Source organism: Prionailurus viverrinus, chromosome C1, assembly GCF_022837055.1.
Source record: "Prionailurus viverrinus isolate Anna chromosome C1, UM_Priviv_1.0, whole genome shotgun sequence".
NCBI lineage: Eukaryota > Metazoa > Chordata > Mammalia > Carnivora > Felidae > Prionailurus > Prionailurus viverrinus.
In genome coordinates, this window is record NC_062568.1 from 179,735,724 (window position 1) to 179,756,132 (window position 20,409).

A 20,409-nucleotide genomic window follows, 5' to 3' on the forward strand; every position below is an offset into this window, starting at 1 on the left:
TGTGGAATCAGAAATAAGCTGGACTCTTTCTTGTGGGAAATTCACCTCAGTTCCAGTGAATTTCAGATCAGGAAAAGACCTAAGAAGTCAAGTAATTAAGCCCTTCACTTTCCAAAGAGGAAACACGCCTGGGGACTAGATTTGCCATTTCCTGAACTGATTTCCTATTTAAGTCCTGTTAGTTGTTCTAAAGGTGCCCCTTCCATCATCCCGGAATGATACAGTGAGCCTTTCCCTCTTCTGCCTTCTGTAGCTTGGTCACATCCTTCCAGCCTTCATCTTTACCATTAGGAGATCCTGGCTCGAGTTCATTGCTGCTTGGTCTCCAGCCCTTTCCCAGGATCCCTGGCTCAGGGTCCTCCTCACACCCTACCCCCAGCCCAGTCCGCAGTCTGTGTCAGAGTGCTTATTCCAGCCAGCCAATTGCTGCTTGAGCAGTGAGGAGGGGACCAGGAGGCAGCACACCTATCCCGGGCTCCAGATGCCTCTGGGCCTGAGCACTTTTCTCCTTCATAATGAATGCTACTACAGTTCTCACTGATGGCTTTGATACGGTGACTGGGCACTTCCTAGCATCTGTATTCATTTCCCTACAAAGGGCTGTGAGTTCTTGAGGGCAAGGTCTACATGTAATTCACTTGAGTTGCCAGGGTCTGGCAGGCCTTCCCCAAATATGTGAGTCTTCAATGAATGAATGAATGAATGAGTTCAGCTGCTTGTGCAGTTTCTCTCTCTCCTTCCAGAAGAAAATGGCCTTGGTCCTCTATCAGCATTTCCCAGGCCTGACTACCCTTAGGAACAAGGAGGGGTAGGTGTGCAAAGGCGACTTTGGTACAGCACCCTAAGTTCACATTGCCTGACAGTGGTAGACCCTTGCATGGCTTTCCATTGCCTTAGGAAACAATATGAAACCCTTTATTGTGTTCTCTGAGGCCCTACATGGTCTGGGATCTCCTGCCTTCCTCATTAGCCACATGTCATATTTGCCTCCTATGCTCCAAGGATACCAGCCTTGGCTTGACTCCTTCCAAGTACTGTTGTAGTTTGCCCAAAGGCCTTAGCATGCATCATTTCCTTGACCCCAAACCTCTCCCCCTCTTAGTCCATTGGTTTCTGCTTACCTGTCCTCAGGGAACCATTCCCCAACTAGGTCGGGTTCCTCTCTCCTGTCCTGTCCTAACAGCCTACATTTCTTCTTTGAGCTCCTACTGTAGGTATAACTTAGTGATTATTTATGTTGCTGTTTATTTAATATCCGCTTTCTCTAATAGACTGTGAAGCTGTCTGAGGACAGTACTGTGTCTGTATTGCTAGCGTGTGCATGTGGCCTGGCATGTAATAGGCTGTCAGTATGTTTGTCATGAGTGAGTCAGTATGATTACAAAGCCTGCTCTTCCATCATACCACATCTAAGTGGAGTAAAGGTGGCTGTGACAAGGGCGGTACGGGGGCCAGGGTGGTGGGTGTGCCCAGACAGGAGGCTCTTTGGGCCTTGGTTCTAGAGGCTGTAGTGTTTCAGCCTTCCATCTATGGCTTTTCTCTTTTCCCTCCAAACATCAGAAAAGAGAAGGGCCTCTTCAGACCCTAACGGCTTTTTTATTCTCTTTCTGGGTGATCTTCCCTGTTCATGTGCCACTCATACACATTTTTAGGACTTTCTTGTCTCAGCTCAGACCTCTGAACTGAGTTTCTGGCACACATGTCCACCTTCCCCAGGCACCCCGCCCCGCCACTGCCCCCCTTCGGTGTCCTACTGAAGCCCACCTCGGTCTTCTTGGTGATTTCCCTCCAGACCTGGTTAGGGTTTCTCCCTCAGGGCCCTTCTTGCAAGATCTTAGCCCCCCACTGCATGTGAGTTTATGTGTTTCTTCTTCTAGCTTGGAAGCTCCTTGAAGGCAGTGGCCTAGTCTACTTGATTTGTGTGTCTCTAGAACTTAGCACAGAGCTTGGCACGTGGTAGTTGCTCAATAATAAGTGTGTGTTACATGAACAAGCCAATGAAGATGGAGGGAGGTCTGGGGTGAAGGTTTTGAACAGCCTTTTCATTTTTCCCAGGGAGAAAGAAAGTGAGGGTGTATGTGCTGTGTACAAGCAGGCACATGCTTTCGTGTGTGTGGGGTTGGTGGTGTCACATGTTCAATAAAGGATTATATTTTAATTTGGAAAGCACTTTAGAAACTTAAAGTGCTTTGCCTAAGTGCTGACTGCTATTAGTGTCTCCTTTTTATTAGGAAAAAGGACATGATTTTTCTCTTTTATCTTCAGGCCTGTCCAACTTCTGAGAGTCAAACTTAGCAAAATGCCTGCCCCTCACTGAGGACTAGTTACATGCCAAGTTCAAAGCTTTGGACTTGAAACACAAAATTCTGCTTTGCAGACTGGTTCTGACACCCCTGAGGGGATTAGCCCTAACAGCTCAGTATCAGGAAGGGGGGTGGGAGAGACAGGGTCATTTGACATAGTTCAGGCTGCAGTCCCAGGCCCCTCCCATCTCCATATAGGTCTGGGTAGGAGGACATAACAACTTGGACCATTTGGGGGGAAAGGGGAACAACTCCAGTGGTTATCAAAAACCCACTTGTCATGCAATATGAAGGACCAGACTTCAGAGAAAGAACTGGGGAGGAAGGGACCCAGGAACCATTGGGTTTGTTCAGCTCAGGGATTTTAGGACCAAGAGGCAGAGATATCACGGCTGTTGGACCTGGTGATGTTAAGAGCTGCCACCACAGAGGGCTAGGTCAGAGAGAGGGAATATGTGTAGCAGTAGCAAGAAGAATTCTGATCAGGAGACTATGAGGCAGGAATTTGCCTTACGCCTTAAAAGCATTGGCCTTGCTGGTTTGAAGGAAAGGAAACTCCCCTCCCCATGGAGAAGATTTAGTGCTGTAATGACAGGAGGTCTGGAAGGCCCAGCTCAGCCTTGTCATTGGGCCTCTCTGTGTGGTCTCTATCCCAGGCTCTTTCCTGAGCATCCACAAGGCAGCACCCTGGTCTCAGTCTGGCCTCTCTGCCAGCCCTGGATGCTGAAGGTTCTGCCCATGGCTGAGGCACTGGGAGGTGGGAGCTTTGGCCCATCCTGCTAGTGCCCTGCAGTTCCCAACTCCTACTCGGGCCCTAATCTGGGGAAGCTCGGGCGGGATGGGGTGAGGGGAGTACATTGAGCCTCTGCCTTAACTGAATTTCCATACCTCCTGTTGTTAATTATAGAGATGTAATAATGCGATTAGTGCACGATTAAAAAAAATCCCTGATATGATTACCATGGATTTAATATCACATGATATATCATTATATCGTTATGCAGTGACAGATGTAATTGAAATACACTTATTGGAGCCGGGGGTGGTGTTTCATTCAATCCCCAGCACCCCGGGGAGGAAAGGGCTGGCTAAAAAGAAGCAATGGGAGAGGAAATTGTAATGAAAACAAAGAAAACTCACAAGGTAGCTCTCACCCTGGGCAGCTGGCTGAGACCTTCAACTCTGTGACAGTGCAGGTGGAGCCCCAGAGAGGCCATCCTCTTCTGTGGGGGCTCAGGCAGCATGGCTTAGGAGCTCCTCTTGTCTGGTTCTCACCTCAGAAACCTTGGTGCCTCCACGTCCCCTCTGACTCAGCAACGAAGCAAGGGCTCTGGATTACTCCACCTGGGAATAGACTCAGGCCCCTCATGAGATCCAACTGACTTGGCAGCTGTCCTCCAAATGTTGTGGACCCTAGACCTGTGGTGCAGCTCCTGCCTTTGCTGTAATGATGGTCCAGTACAGTAGAGGCGGCCATCCTGTTGTGGGCCGTGAGCAGGAAGACTAAGCACACAGAGACCGTAATTATCCCACTCAAGTTCTGTTGTTGGAAAAAGAAGCAGCAGCAGCTCTGGGGACCCTCAAGTGTGTTGGTAGCTGGGGAACACTAATGAACTTGTAGAACTATCTGCTAGGGGTAGAGAGGATGGATTTTGTCACCTGATATGAGTGTCCATCCTTTTGCTGCTATACTTGTGCTGGCCAAGCCGCTGCTGGGCCACAGGAATGGAGGGGGAGCTATCCATAAAGCCAAAGAGCTCAGAAAAAGAGAAGGGGGGCAGAAACCATCTCCTCTTCTCTCCTAAGACAGGCAGCTGAGACCCCAGTTCTAAGGTTGGCTGTGGGGGGATTGCTGGTCTGCTGGGCAAGAATAACAGTGATTCTAGAAGGAGACTGGATAGGGTCAACAGGAGTAGTAACTCTGAAAACCAGGCCTTCCTCCTTGGCAAAATGAGACCCAAAGAGATGTCTGGTTTTCCCTTCCCTCAATGGAGACCATTTAGAGAAAAAGCAGATACAGCCCCTCCCCTTAAGAATCTCCCAGCATCGTGGTAACAGTTATGTAAAACAAATCTGGTGTTACAGATGCTATTCAGAGTATGGGGTGGGGGGGGAGTTAAAAAAGGGATGAGTCAGGGAAATCTTGGGAAAGGAAGGTACTTTGAGTTCGTGGTAAAAGAAGAGTATGTGTTCACTAGGACAAAAAGTGGGAGAAGGCAGAGGGCATTCTAGGCAGGCTGAAGGAACTGCTCAAGTCTTGGAGGCATGAAACAGTAATCCCAGGACTCATGGGGCAGTAAAGAAGAAGAAGGAAGGGAAGCACAGTTGAACCAACATTTCTGATCTACCACAGAGATGGTAATGGCTTTCACTGGGATTTGGGAACCCAAGAGAAGGAGCACTTTGGAGAGGAGATGTTGAAACGGGTTTTTTGTTTTTTGTTTTTTAAGTTTGAGGTGAAGTACCTGAGTGAAATCCAGGTGGAAATGTCAGGTAGGCAATAGAGTATATATGTTTGATACTCAAGTAGTGGCAAAGAGTATCAAATCGGAACTTGGAGAGTTGGAAGACAAGGAAGTTGAAAAAGGCACCCAGGGAGAGTGGTTGAGTGTAGACCAAAACAGGAAGCAAAAAGCACCTGAGCGCATGCAGAGGATGGCAATACACAGAAAAGATTGCAGGGAGATTGTGAGGAAAATGGCAGGGCAGAGAGGTAAGAAAACTCAAACATAACCAAAGGAGAAGGGTTTCAAAGCTGAAGCAGGCCACAGAGTAGAGGAGACAGCAAGACCCTGAAAGTGTCCCTAGGTGTGGGTGGTGTGGTGAGGACCATAGACGTTAACAGGAGCAAAGCACAACGGCAAGGCCAGAAACCAGACTGCAAAGGGCTAAGGAGTGATGGGGGAGGTAAGTGGAGCCGAGTGAAGACAAACTTCGAAGTTTGGTTATTATTAATAGGAGAACAGTCACCCGATGGGGATGTGGAGTGAAGGGAGGGCTTTAAAAATAATAATCTAACACTGTCATAATTTTTAAAGGGCCAGGCATTGTTTTAAACACTTTATTTAAAAAAAAATTTTTTTTAATGCTTTATTTATTTTTGAGAGACCGAGCACGAGTCGGGGAGGGGCAGAGAGAGAAAGAGACACACAGAATCCTAAACAGGCTCCAGGCTCTGAGCTGTCAGCAGAGAGCCTGATGTGGGGCTCGAACTCAGGAACAATGAGATCATGACCTAGGCTGGAGTCGGACACGCAACCAACTGAGCCACCCAGGCGCCCCTGTTTTAAACGCTTTACACACAATAATTCATTTAACCCTCACATCAACTCTCTTCAGTAGGAACTGTTACCTCTATTTTACAAAGAGGAACCTGAGACATAAGAAGTTGTGTGAAGTTGATGGAGAGTCAAGCATTTGCTAGAATGCTAGTGGAAAGGAACCTGCAGAGAGGGGGAGGTTAAGAATTTAGAAAGAAAGGGGATCCCAGATGGAGCAGAACTAAGCAGGTGGGAGAAAGGCGAGGTGTAAAGCACAGGTACAGTATTGGTCTTAGACAAGAAGTGAGGTGTCCCTTCTGTTAGAACAACATTGGCAGAGGAGCAGGCGGGGAAGGATACAGATGCATGCGTAGATGAGGGGCATGTAGTTGAAAGAATTCTGTGCCACAGCTTTATTATCTTTATGAAAGAGAAGAGTAGGATTGTGGCATACCACTGAGAATTGCTCTGGTGGTCCCCACAGTGTCCACTTCCTATGCAGAAGAATGCCTTTCCAGCATCACTCAGCTCAAGCACAGGTGTAGAGGGATGGAGTCATGGTTGGGTTTTTTTCAGGGAAGGTGCAGTAGGGTAAGTGGGCAAGGAGTTGAAGACTGGGGAATGAGTGGTTGAAAAGATAGACCCCAGGGCCACAGGCCTGGTAGAGAAAGGATTGAGGCCGGAAGGGGATGGGCAGGCTGAGAAAAGAGCAAGAGTAAAGGGTACAAAAGCTGAAGGATAGGAGGCTGGGGTCAGAGTGGAATGTGTCTTTGTTAAGATTTCTGAGAGAGAGCAGTTCTGGGTGATAATAAGGCCCCGGGTGTGGCCATAGGGATGGATGGCTAAAATAGGTAGAGGAGGAGAAGGTCATTAGAGCACAGGAAGTTGAGAAACTGAAAGGCAAGGTTCATGGGTGGGCTATCCTGTAGATACTGAAGTTACCCAGTGTGATGATGACCTGGAATGCAGTCCCAGAGAGAGAGAGGAAGAATAGTCTCCAAGCAGCAAGAAGTTGAAGGTATTGGCAGAGTATATCCAGAAGTGGGTAGGTTTTGGTTTCCTAGTTAGTATTACTGCATAATTAATCACCCCAAAATTTAGTGACTTAACAGCAGCCATCTTATTATATCTCATGGTTTCTGTGGGTCAGGAATTCAGGAAGGGCTCAGTAAGGTGTTTCTAGCTCAGCTTCTCTCATTCATTTATAGTTAGTCCTTGAAGCTGGCACAGGGTGTGACTGGAATAGCAGCGGCTGGCTGGCTCTTTCTTTGCCTGGTTCAGTGGCTTCTGTTTGTGGTCCCTGCATGGACTAGTTTGGGCTTCCTAGCAAGATGGCTGCCTTGGAACAGTCTGACTACTAACAGAACAGCTCAGGCTCCAGGGAAAGTGTTCCAGTGAATGAGGAGGAAGCTGCCTCAACTTTTCTGAAATAGCCTTGAAGTCACACAGCACCACTTCTGCATTACTCTGTTAGTTAGAATAATCACAAAAGCCTACTCTGTTTCAAAGAGAGGGACATAGACTCCCTCTGTAGATAAGAGGTATATCAAAGTCACATTGTAAGAAGAACATGTGAGATGCGAGATAGTGTTGCAGCCATCACTGAAAAATACAGTCTGCCACAATTGGTGCTAGGCTGAGCCCAGAAAAGGAGAGGGAGCAGCATCCTCAAAGTCAGTGTGCATTTTGGGTGATGGCACCAAGAATATCTGGAGATAATGGGAGTGGGTGCTCCTGAGTGACCTCAGGTATACCCGGGGAAAGAACGATCATCCCATTTTGTAGTGTGGGAGACTGAGGCTCAGAGAGCTTTGATAACTCCTCCAAAGTGATAGTGCTAATAACTGGCAGAACTGGGAACCAAATCCGTGTTTGTCTGACTCCTGAGCCTGACCACACTGCCTTCCTCTGAAGCCTGGGCTGCTGGATCTGCCATCCTCATGTTTACCTGTGTCCTTAGTACTTGGTTCACCAGCTATGGAAGTGTTGGCCAATTAAATAAAGAACTAGGTAGTTACGTGTGTCAGGCTTTCTCTCCCCCATCCTTCAGAGTATCACCTTTACAGCTTCATCCATTGGGTGTTTGTGGAAATGGCGGGTGATTTGATTTGGTTGCTCGTCTTGGGAAATGACCCATTGGGTTTAGGTCCACCAGGTGACATGTCACCTACAGGTCTGGTTAAAGGTCTGCTCCTCCCCACCTCATGGGGAAGCTGGATAGGTCTGATGTGCTGGTTCTAGCTTGGAAGATCTGGGTTTTCTGGAAGTTACAGAGCAGTCTGTGCTTCTGTCTGCACTCTGAGCTGGGTTCTAACACCAACCACTGCCCTACCCACTCAGTAGCCACCCCACCCTCAGGGCCCTCGCAGGTAGTGAATGGGTGGGCAGAGACACCCTAGCAGCCATCAATGCTTCTTCCTTCCTTTTTGAAGGATCTGATGCTGCTGCCGATGAGGGCTACTTCATCTATTAAACCCAATACACTTGTCGCAGCTGCTAAGCCCCCGTAAGCCGCCGGGCGCCGTGTTTGTGATGGGACTGACAGTGCATGGAGGAGGCTGATTATACACGATTCCATTTCGCGGGCCCAGCAATGTAATTTCACAGGGCGATCAGCGTTTGCATGTAATAGCAGGCTGTGCTGAGGTGTCAGAATATTAAAGGCGCTAATGGCAAAGCTCCCTGTTACACAGGGGGCCACCCGCCGCGCCTACAGCAGGGCTGCGCGGCAGGCCCGTCGCAGATGGCTGGCCACTAAGCTAATGGGGCAGCAGCCAAGGCGGGCAGAGCCGCGAGAGAGGAGAGCCAGCCGGGAGCAGCTCGGCACCTGCTTCCCCGCGCATGGAAATTACAGCAGCCCAGGGGAAGGGAAGTGTGTGTGCCTTCCTGGCACAGGGCTGCGATGTTGTGGTTTGGTAGACCCGGCATCTTTCACCCCAGCTCCACCTGCTTTGGATAGACTCAGGGGCTCCTCAGTCATCGTTCCATCTGCCCCACTCTTTGGCCAGGAAGCCACAGCTGGGCAGGTGCAGCTGGAGAAGTGGCACCGCAAGAATTTGGAACCAGTGTGGGAAAGGGACTTGGGCATAGGCTGTTGGTGAGAGCTCTTATGACACATTCCTGCCCCAGCAAAGTCAGAAAGCTTCTGGGTCCTTTACCTCCACACCCTGCAGGCTGGCAGGAAAGAGGGAGGAAGTGGGGATAGGATGCAGGCGGGAGAAAGGGGATGGACAATAATTAGGCCCCTTGATTGATGCCAGTGTTGCCATTGGAACACAGAGCTGGGAAGCAGCACCTCAAGATATGGCTCTTTCTGTCCTTGTTGGCTGCCCCAGCCACACCCAAGCCCTTGCCTGTGCTCTCACCAAGCTTGCTCCTGCCGTTCTCCTTTGTCCTTGCTGTGTCTCCCGCCTGGAATGTTGTCAAACCTACCCCCACCCCCCACCCCCCAACCCCCGCTCCAGCCCTTCACTACCACTCTGTCCAGGAAGCTTTCCTAGCTGCCTCCAACCCCACACAGGCCTGCTTGTCTCCATTGTCCCTGTGGGCAACCACAGGGGACAGCCTCCCTGATCCTCCTATTCTAATGGTTCCCTAGGTCCCAGCCTTGACTTCTCAGCCAGAATCTCTGAGACACAGCCCATGTCACCTTGTTCTAAGCTGGGTTCCTGGGCAGGCTCTGTTCAGATTCATAGAGGGATGTAATCTCCCAGAGGATGTCTGGAAGGAGTCGGGAGTGGAAGGATGTGCCTAGTAACCTGAGGAGCAGTTTGGTGCCTGTATGGGTATGCACACTTGATGGTTATGTATCTGATGGGGAAGGACTTAAGAAGTGAGTGCTGGGGGTGGTGGGCATGTGCGTACAGACATGGAGGGCCAGCAGGTGTGAGGATCCAGACCACACGTTGGTAGGAACACAGATTGCTGTGGGACCTGTGTTCTCTGGGTGGCTCTGTCTGTTGTCTGTGGCTGAGGGGTACCTTAGATGTAGGAGCCGGAGGGAGCTTGTGGTGCTGTGCCTGTGGGGATTCCTTGAGGCTGGTGGTCACTTCTGAAGGTTCAGCTCTGCAGGGGTGTATGGTAGTGCCTGGGGGAGACATGCCAGGGTTCTCAGCAGGGGGAGAGCCCAGGCTGAAGGAGAGCAGTTTTAATTAACCATTTTTAATATCATTTTGGACTTTGGCTGGTATGTGAAGGCCCCGCTGGAAGCAGCATTTGTAAAAATTAAATCCCTCTTATTAGGAGCTTGGCAGACCCATGTGCACGTGCTGCCCCCCTCCCCCCGCCCGTGCCCCCCTGAGGAAGAACTGGATGAGGCCATGTCACGGCAGCAATTGGTTATCATGCCTTATCTGGGAATAGGAAACTGTGCGCATGACACCCGCGGCCACGCTGGAGACGCCAATTCATCTCGCCCTCGCTCTGACAAGCTAGACTGCCCTTCCTGAAAGGCATCCGTCAGGCGGGACCGGGGCCTCTGCCTTGCCTGCTGCCTCTGTTTTCCTGCCTGGGCTCCAGCTTGCCCTGGTCCAGCCAGGCCCAGCCCGGCCCTCCTGGGCTCTGCCACCCACTGCCCCCCTTCCACATGTCCCAGTCTAGGGAAGATCTTGGGGAGTCATAATTATAATAATAATCTAATCACGGTGACGCGTCAGGGCAAGCGTCTAATGTTATCTGAAGTGGTCTTCCCGCTTAGCTGCGATAAGACTCGGGATGACGTGCAGATAACGTTGAGCTGCCCTGTCCCCAAGCCGTGAGCAGAGCAGAGGGGCCTCAGCAGCCCGCTGCCCGCCCGCCGCTTTAAGCCGGGAAGCGGCAGCACCTGCTAATGCAAGTGTTTAATATTTGATGGGCTGGGATAAAGCAGGATCACCTTTGAATTGAATTGAGTGTCAGCCGAGAATCTATTACTGAAATTCGGGTGTGATTTGACAGCAAAGTAGACGATGTTATTCTTCACTAGTTACTGCAATCTTCTCCCCGACATCACTTAAATATTTTTTTCTTTGCTTGAGTAAACACACATTATCCTTCTTTTTTCCCCCTTCCTTCCCTTTTTCCTTTTTAGAGGGGAAAAAAACCCATCCAGCTCGCCTTCTCCAGGCTGATAGGGTAGATTGTTATTTCTTTATTTGTCCTATTAAATGGAATTTCTGATCGTTTAATCCGGCCTTTGTAAGTGATTTTAAAGTACTTGAAAGCCGGCCCGCCACTGCTCTCTGGCCCACTGCGCTCCAGCCATGGCCCTGACCACGCTCAGCAGCTCTTCCAGCTGTGCACCACCCACTGGCTGCTTTCCCTCGCTTCTGCCTGCGTTCCCCCGGCTCTGCCCTGGCTCCAAGCCAGCGTTCTCTCCCCTGTCCTTGTGCCTCACACTCAGCCCCCGATTTGTGGGTTCAGCTGTGGCGTGGGAAAACGTGGGAGGGTTGACTGGGAAGTTGAGTTGTGGCTGGTACCTCCATGTCAAGGAAAATGGCTTCGGGAGGGTGCTGAGGTTGAAGCACCCACAGGGCTGAAGCTTGGTTCCTGCAGCTGAGAAGGAAAGGTACCTGCCCTCTGCCCAGCCCCTTGGCCTTAGCACCGACTCTGTCCAGCCTCCTGACCCCATGTTGGACCTTCCTCACCCTGAGGGAGTCTGTGATGGGATGGGGACCTCTGGGCCCAGGGATGGGTGGGCACACTACAGTGCCTGTCTGACTGTGGCTGCTGTCACCTTAGTTCCATTCCACCAGTGGCCCTACCACCTAGCTTCTGGGAACTCAACCAAGCTACATTCCCAATGACCACATCCCATTTGCTTTCTTCCCCTGGGAGGAGGGCAGTCTAGGGTTCCAGGACTTCAAAGGTGAGGGATGGGTAATGTTTGAAGGGCCATCCAGCTATACAGCTCTCTGATAGAAGCCCAGGACTTTGCTTCCATCAGAGACTCCCAACCCCCAGTGGGTACCCCCTTGTTGGGCTGAGCAGGAATTAAATTCCCACTGGGTCACTTAATAACATTCTAACCCTTGTAAGTCTCTTCTTTCTGGGCCTCAGTTTCCTCATCTGTGCTATCGAGTCAGTTGTGCCTGTAAGGGGCTGTGAGAAAAAGTGCCATCCCTGTCCTACCATGTACCACCCCCCACCACGGAGGTTGGTGCGGCCAGGTGGCGCAGAGTAGGGGACGGAGGGGGGCAATGAAGTGCTAGGGGCCTGAGCAGATCGATGCCCCCAGCACTTCCTTCCCCAACCCCAGGAAAACAATTAAGTACAGATCGATGGGTGGCCGCTTTGAATATGCATAAGTGAGCACTTGACCTTCAGCAGAGATCTGTTCCCCCAACCACACACAGTGTCTCTCTCTCTCTCTCTCTCTCTCTCTCTCTCTCTCTCTGTCTCTCTGTCACACACACACACACACTCTCTCTCTCTCTCTCTCTTCATATGTTCCCATCACAGCTGCTTGAGACCTTACCCCTCCTCAGTTGAGCCCACACATGGAACCTAGCCTTCCATAACCTGGCCTGCCTCTCAGTCTAAAGCAATTAGACCATGGGCAGGTGGTTGGCCCCCTCTCACTTCAGTGTTGTTCCTATCTGTAGAGTGAAGTTTAGATATGTTAGTCTCCTAGGTCCTTTCTGACACCAGGCTTTATGACCAGCAATACTGTGGGGAGGGGCCCAGCAGAGTGCTGGGTAGTCTGGAAAGGCAGAATCTAATAGGGCTGCCTGGTGAGGGGGGTGCCCTGTTGACAGGATGGTCCTGATAAATTTTTTTCTTTAACGTTTTTTTTTTTTTTTTATTTTTGAAGGAGAGAGAGAGACAGATAGTGAGCAGGGGAGGAGCAGACAGAGAGGGAGACACAGAATTTGAAGCAGGCTCCAGGCTCTAAGCTGTCAGCACAGAGCCCGATGTGGGGCTCGAACTCACAAACCGTGAGATCATGACCTGAGCTGAAGTCGGACACTTAACCGACTGAGCCACCCAGGTGCCCCAGGATGGTCCTGATAAAGGAGGGTCTTAGTAAATGGGAGCTGTCTAGAGGAGCCTGGCAAGGGGGCACCCAGTGGGGGTTGGGAGTCTCTGATGGGAGATACCTAGGACAAAAGGAGCTCTGAAAGAAGAAGGGGTTTTCTGGTGGGGGTCCTAGAGGAAAGGGGCCTCCATGAGGGGACTCTCATGAAGTGACATGATGAGAGTAAGCCCTTAGTGGGACGATTCGGCTGGAGGGTGGAGGTGGTAAGTATTGGGGACCAGGGCCTCTGTTAACCATTCTTGCCTCCTGTCTTCCAGGCTTACAGCTTCGCCATGGGCTGCTGGCCCAAGAATGGACTTCTAGACATGAACAAGGGCCTCAGCCTGCAACACATAGGCCGGCCCCACAGCGGCATTGGTCAGTCCCTCCACATATACCCCTGGCAGCTCAGTCAGTCCCGTGCCCGCATGCCCCAGTCCCTTGGCACACAGAGGGGTCCTTTGGCTCATTCTGTGCTCTAACGGGGTGCTTTCCATAGCTGGGGGGAGTGGGGAAGGAGGGTGGAGTGAGGGGAGAGTGGAACCAGACCATTGGAAAAAATCTCTCAAAACACTATTTAGGAGGAGACTGGGATCTGGTCTTTGGGTGGGTCACAGGTGTCCTTGGATTCAGGCCGAGATATCCCTGACCCCTCCTGCATCTCTGGTGGGTGATGTCCTCAGAGGGGTGGGCACATGTCAGCTTACCCACCCCCCATGGAGCTAGAGGAGACTGTTTAATATTGTTTCAAGTCTGTGGCTACTAAACTGGGCGATCAATGGGAGTTAAGGAGATGAATTATTTAAACCTCACCAGCTTTTAATTAGTCGGGGTCCTTCTGACCGATGGCTCCGTCCACAGGGTATTGACTCCCCCGCAGGAGCAGCAGCCTCCATTGAGCGCTGCCTGGGTTGGGAGGGGCCACTTGGGGTACCAAGCATGTGTGCACCCTCAGAGGGATTCCTGCCTGGGAAGGAGCTGGAGTGACTCTGGTTCTAGGCATTGGAGGCTCTGCTTCTGATACATCAGTATGGGTTTGGTGTGTGTGTGTGTGTGTGTGTGTGTGTGTGTGTGTGTGTGTGTAACAATATATCTGTACATTTTCCTGAGGGCATGTGTCTGTATATGGAAGTAACCATCAGCCTGTGTGTGTATCCACCAGAAAGTCCGTTCATTTCTGTGTATCTGATTTTGTGTGTGTGAGCACACGTCATGCAAATGCTTTCAAGCAGGGTATTTTTTTTTTAATTTTTTTTTAACGTTTATTTATTTTTTTTTTTTTTAATTTTTTTTTTTAACGTTTATTTATTTTTGGGACAGAGAGAGACAGAGCATGAATGGGGGAGGGGCAGAGAGAGAGGGAGACACAGAATTGGAAACAGGCTCCAGGCTCCGAGCCATCAGCCCAGAGCCTGACGCGGGGCTCGAACTCACGGACCGCGAGATCGTGACCTGGCTGAAGTCGGACGCTCAACCGACTGCGCCACCCAGGCGCCCCAAACGTTTATTTATTTTTGAGACAGAGAGAGACAGAGCATGAACGGGGGAGGGTCAGAGAGAGGGAGACACAGAATCTGAAACAGGCTTCAGGCTCTGAGCTGTCAGCACAGAGCCCGACACGGGGCTCGAACTCACGGACCGCGAGATCATGACCTGAGCCGAAGTCGGCTGCTTAACTGACTGAGCCACCCAGGCACCCCTCAAGCAGGGTATTTGACAAGCATAGGCTTTGTTCCAAGTGGGGAGGAGTGGCGGGGGGTGGGGGGGGTATTCCTGGGAGGTGCTATGACATTATCATAACCTGTGTACCTTTGGGGAGCTATGGTGGTGGAGGGGACTGGCAAGGTATACCAAAAGGACCCAGTCACCTGTTACAGACTAGCCCTTCATCCTTTCCACGGACATCACTGGTGCCTAGTGGGTGCTGGGCATGCTGAGTGGAAGTGCTTGTCCTCAAGGAGGTCATATCCAAGGAGGAGACAGAGATTGAACTGGGTACCCAGGGTACTGAGGGATGTGATAGGAACGCTTAGGCTGCCCCAAGGGAGGATTCCCCTGTCCTCAGGTGCCAAAGTGACTTCTGCTTCTTTATTTACATCTCACTGACTTCAGGGATACTCCTTATCATTCTTGCTGGGACACCCCACAAGGCTCTTGTGGGGTCCTGAGGGAAAGAGGAAGCAGTCAACATGCCTAGAGAATTGGGGATGCCCCACAGCAGCTGCTGTTCCCTTCCATAGGAGCTATTCCATACAACCTAGAGAAGACCCCAAACCTAGCAAGGTGATATGCTTGGGAGGCCAGCAGGGAGTTTCCTAAAGAAGAAAGCATTTGAGTCAGGAGATCCTTGAAGGATGAATAGGAGTTTTATAGGTAGAAAAATGGGGGAAGGGTTTTCTACTTAGGAGTAACTGTACGTACAAAAGCATAAAAAGGCATGTTGAAAACAAGTTAGACACCTACAAGTAGTTTCCTGTGATTGGAGCAGGAGGGACATTTGGGTTAGGGAACAGCTGGAAAAGAAATGGGGAAATAAGCAGGTCTTGAATGCCAGGTTAAAGGGTTGGCTCTTTCATGAGGTTTTGAGGAGACAGGAGGTTTGTGAGAGAACAGCACTATCAAAGCTCTTACTCAGAATTGATGAGGCAGTATGTGCTGCACAAACTATTTCCTAGTAGATGCTTAGTAAACTCTTTGGGGTGGGGGGCTGAATGAACAAGTGAGTAGATGAATCAATGGGATGGGAAAGGGAGGAACCAGGGAATGAGGATCAGTGAGAAGACTTGTGCTGGCCCAGGCAGGGAGGGGCTGCAAATAATGGAGTCTGGGTGGTAGGAGGGACCAGTGGGACTGGGTCAGTGGGATTGCCCTGCTTCTGTGGATGTGTTTCAGGGTGTATTTGTGAGAGGAAGAGGTTCCTTCTTCCCACTCTGTTATTACAACTCCTGAGATGTTCCTTCCCTCTTCAGGAAAGAAGGTTTTTCCATCTGGGTGGGCCACAGGGGACAGTCCAAAGATATGAGTCACAATGGACTAAGGGCTTTGGAGCCAAAGGAAGTTCTGGCTCTACCAACCAGAGCCCTGTGCCCTTAGACAAGGGATAATGCCAGTGCCTCTCAGGGCTGTTGGAGAGGTTCAGTAAAGCTGTCTGTGTAAAGGACTTATGCAGTGCCTGGCCTGGCACACAGTGGGTGCTCAAGGAGCCCCCTCTTCTGTGGCCCTGACAACACCAGGGCCTCCCTAGGGTGCCAGGGGTTCCTGGCACAGGGTCTTTGTATCTTTGAATGTAGAGGGCTGCCCTGCCAGCTCCTAGCTGGCTCTGAGGTGTGGGTGAGGGTGCTTGGAGGGGAGGGAGGATGCAGGGCATTAATTGGGCTGGGAGAGGCGGGGAGGGGAGGCGTTGGTTTTAAGCAGTGAGGTTAATGGCCCTCGCGCCAAAGAGACAGCTTTAATGAGCTTCAGCTGGCGGTGCCCCGAGTTACTGTGCGTGCTAAAAGGGTCGCGCTGTAAGAGTTTGATGTGGACTGTTTCCCAGCCCTGGGGTCAAGGGTCAGCTCCTGTCACTGGCCACTCAGGCTGGTCCTCAGTGACATAGTGCTAATTAACTGCGTGAGGAGCTGCCAGCCTGGAGTGGGGAGTGGTATGCATATTGGTGGCGGGGTGGGGGGGCGCAGCATTGGTGATGCTGGGCAAGGGTCCCTCAGAACCCAGAGCTCAGTCATCTCTGGGATGTGTTTGGCTCTCCCACAGTGCTGTGTTGGGGGGGGGGGGGGGGTGCGCAATGTCTCTGTGTGCAAATCACCAATTTTTCTCTAGCCCTAGAGAGATCTCCTGAGCCTCTTTCTAAGGTATGTGTGGTAGGGAGAGTTTGTTGGACCTGCCTGGTGGGGACTCCTGCTGAGTTCTGAGTGGTGGTGGCCCTGAGAGAGCAAGGGGCAGGTATGCTGGAGGGTGACGCAGATGGCCTGGAGCTGTGGGGTAGGCTGTAGGAGGGGAGAGGGCCCACTGGGATGGATATTTGTGGCTGAGCTATTTGAGGAGGAGCTGTGAGAGCCTCCTGGCAGAGGAGTGACCTGGTCAGAGTTGGGCTTCAATTAGAGCAGACTGAGAGTTTGTACAGGGAGGACTAGCGAGGAGAAACTGCAGAGGGGAAGGTTCAGTAAAGTACATGGAGGTGATGGTTAATTCAGAGCCAGCAGTAGCCATGGGAATGGAAGTAGAGGACCAGGTCAGTGTATGTTTACTTTGCACCTATTATGTGTCAGGAACTGTGATAGATGTATTGGTGAAGATGACAGAGTGCCCGTCCCCCCACAGAGCTCACAGGTACTGTCGTCAAGACAGATACAGTTGGCCCTGGCAATTAAGGGAGAGGTAGGTTCAGGGATGGAGGCAGTAGAGCTCCAGGCAGAAAGAGGGTGTGGGGGGCTGTCAGCACGGCCTCTTAGTCAGGAGATGGATACTTCCTTCAGGGGTGGTGGATTTGGCCTTGGGAGCCTGGTGAACAGGGTGATGTGGAGCGGGTTGTGGGTGAAGAGGGACTGCATGTACATAGAAAGGGTCAACAGGGGACTCACATTATTTGGGGGTACTTTTTATTAATATAATTTTCCCACCAGTTTTATGGAAGACGGGCATTATCATTCCCATTTTATAGATTAGGAAGCTGAGACTCAGTTAAGTGACTCACCTGAGGTCACACAGCCAGTTGAATTGGAGAGCCAGGACTCAAACCCGGGTCCATCTGAGTGCAGAGTCTGTGTTCTTACCACTGTGTTGAACCAGGAAGCACCTTTTTGGTGTCGGGCTTTGTGCTCTCAACAGAGATGTTGAGGAAGAATACAAGCTCACTTCCATCATTTCCCTCAGTTAATATAAAACATACAGGCCTTGACAAAGCCTTGGTAGCAGCAGCTGAGGAAGAAAGGAAAGGAGACATTGCCACCCTTTCACCCCTGCTACAGTCGCCATCAGAGCCAGAGCCCAGCAACGCTTGGCTTTTGACCTCCTTCAGATTCTGACAGTTCTTACTCTGATTTGTTTGCTGTCTACTTCATGGACCAGGGGAATCCCACCCATTTTCCAGGGGCCACCTTTTCTGAGAATCTTGCCTGGCCTTCCTAGTGTGAATGTACAGAATACACCCTTGGACCTCTCTTCTGGTTTGTTGGGGGTGATGTTCAGGCCCTACATACTTGATCTCTCTAACAGCAGGACCCAGGCTTTCTTCCCTTTTTCCTTTTTGGAAATCTGCACAGGAAATGTCAGTAAAATTTCACCTGTTGTTGGGATATGGAGGCCCCACAGATTGCTGGTTTCAGCTGGCTGGGAGAATAACTGGACCTTCCCTGTTGCCTGGCTGGGTGGTCCTGTCTTCCTAGTTCCGTAGCCCCTCTGTTCAGGGCCTGAGGAGGGTCCCTGTGAGGCTCATGGTAAAGAGGGATGGCCAGACATCAAGTGGACTCTCAGGAGCTTGTTGCCCAGCATGGTTTGGCAAAAGAGCTGGGCTGGCAGGTGGCAAGGTAGGGATCTGGCCCAGGAGGGCAGTACTGGCCTGTGGTCTCCCCTGAAGGAGTAGGGTGTCTATCAAGAGTCCAGTCAGAGCGCATTAGCTCTGTGACACGGATCTCATTAGCTCCCGTGAGAGGTGTCACTGCAGGAGAATCGTCGGCTCAGGGAGACGCTTGTACCAAAAGGAAGAAAGGACAGTGACAGCCTTTTCTCTGCCGCCTCTGCCGCCACGCTCCCTGGGCCGCCCGCCCTCCTCCTCGTGGGGGGGTGGGGGTGCTGGCTAATGAGCTCGTCTACAGTACAGCTTTGCCTTCCCCTCCTTGAAGTTCCCCAGGTCCCTCTGAAGACCTCAGGCCCGGGATTAGCACACACCAAACGCCAGCCCCCCTCTTGCCCAGCAGGGAGTTCCTTCTGATCACCCTGCTCTGCTACCATCAGCAAGGGAAAGGAGGTGGGGCCAAGACAGAGCCACTGTGGCTGGCAGGGAGGGGGCTTTCACCCTTGGAAGGCTCAAGCCCCTCTGCCTCTCTTGACAGAGTGACCATGTCTACTTCTCTGCAGTGGGCTCTTTCTTTCCAGAGTTGTGATCTTATCCTCCCTTTCCCTTTCCCCGTGACATCTACCCAAGCAGTGTCCCCATCCCTATCCGGAATGCTTCTCCCACAGCATGGCAGAATGTGGGGACAGTGGCCAAGGGTTCAGTGGGTAACATTTAGATCTAATTTAAGACTTTCTGGCTGAGCTAGAGGGCTTCAGAATCAGCTAGAGGCCAGTCTGAGCTTCGGATAACCTGAGGGTAGTGAAGTACTGATATAAGTCCCCTGCAGACCTAGTAGCTCTCTCCCTGGCTGTCCCAGAGAGGCAGAGAGGGGTGCTGCATACGCACACACACACACACACACACACACACGCACCTGCCCACCCACCCTCTCTGGCCATCTTCAGGGCTGGGACAGGAGGAGTTAGCACAGCTGCCTTATAGAGAGGGGGCCAGAGACAGCTGGAGTATGTGCTTCCTTGGCACTACCCCCACCCCCACCCCCCACTCCTGTCTGGTTCTTTCTGGTATGGCCAGAAAAGTGAGCAGATGGGGCATGGTTGGCCATGAGAAGGGATAACTCTCCAGGCATTGACAGGGGCTCCACTGGCCTGCCTGGAGGTAGTATTTACCTGGAGGGGTACTCACTCCTTCCTTCCTGAGCTGACACCTCTAGAGCCCCCAGGACATCTGAGGAATTGGTCCTTGCCAGACACCAGGCTCTAGTCTTCTGTAACAACCACAGATGGAAAAACGGGTAGACGGATGGACAAGTGAACTGATGGATGGAAGGGGGAAGGTTCTGGTGTATGTATGTATATGTTCTGTGTGTGTGATGCACTGGGAAGTACAATCTTTGTTTCCCTACCTTCGTAGCCCCGGGCCCCGGCCTGGCCTCCCCTTGTCTCTCTCTGTATCTCCTGTCAAACCATCGCAGACGTAAATGACAAAGAAATCAGAAAGACAGATCAATGCCGGCCAAATTAGCACTTGCAGATAGACTGTGCGGGGATGTCAGCGCCCTGACCCCTGGTGATCTTGCAGCCTCCACTGCTGATATTATGCAAATTGCATCCATCTGGCAGGACCTGCGTGCTGGCTGCTTCTACTCAGAGGAGTAATGGGCTGGGGGTGGGCGGGAGTGTTAGAGCAAGAGTCGGTGGAGTGAGTGTGTGCGTGTATGTGCATGTGTGAGCATGTGCTTGAGTGTGTGAGGGTGTGTGGTGCCCACCAAGCACTGGGTGGTGATGGAGTGATTGACAGGGCAGATAAGGGGCTGCATTGGATTCCTTTGGGCTGGGGGATTAGGAGCAGCCACAGATGAGAGATAACTGGACTTCATTTCAGTTTATTTTCCTCCTTATCCCGGCTCCCCACCTTCACTCCCCGAAAAACACAATCTCTGTAGTTTGCGTTTTCATCAATATTTGCAAGTCATTACCACTGGTTTAAGGTGAGAGACAATGTCAGGGCCCAGACCAGGCCAGCCCCTCCCCCAATCACATACAGGTCTGGTATCCTGAAAATGAGCGCCATGAGTAGCCAGACAGCCTTCACTCTTGTGGTGTTCACAGCATTCCTCCTCCCAGACCCAGAACACTCCTGGGATGGGCCCCGCCTCATGGACCAGCCCCAGACCCACTCAGCTGACCTAAGGCTACCTGGCAGTCTTTCAGCTGGACCCTGCCCTTGCCACCTGAAGCTGCTGTGTAACATTCCTGCCCCTAAGCGTAGGCTCCAGCCTAGGTGCTTCTGCCCCTGACATTAGCTGTGCCCCTGGGAGCTGCTCTCCTCTTCTACAGG

General features: G+C 51.4%; 1 protein-coding gene across 10 annotated transcripts in view; it reads left to right on the forward strand.

Annotated features, from left to right (window-relative positions):
* Nucleotides 1-20,409, forward strand: part of ERI3 (ERI1 exoribonuclease family member 3) — a 128,240-nt gene that overhangs the window by 88,774 nt on the left and 19,057 nt on the right. For 9 of the 10 annotated variants that reach the window (XM_047870040.1, XM_047870042.1, XM_047870044.1 and 6 more), the window contains one exon: nucleotides 12,836-12,935. The exons of the other annotated variant lie outside the window; for it this stretch is intronic. In XM_047870040.1, the coding sequence (XP_047725996.1) occupies nucleotides 12,836-12,935 (100 nt within the window). The remainder of the gene's footprint in view (nucleotides 1-12,835; nucleotides 12,936-20,409) is intronic. 10 annotated transcript variants of the gene reach the window in all.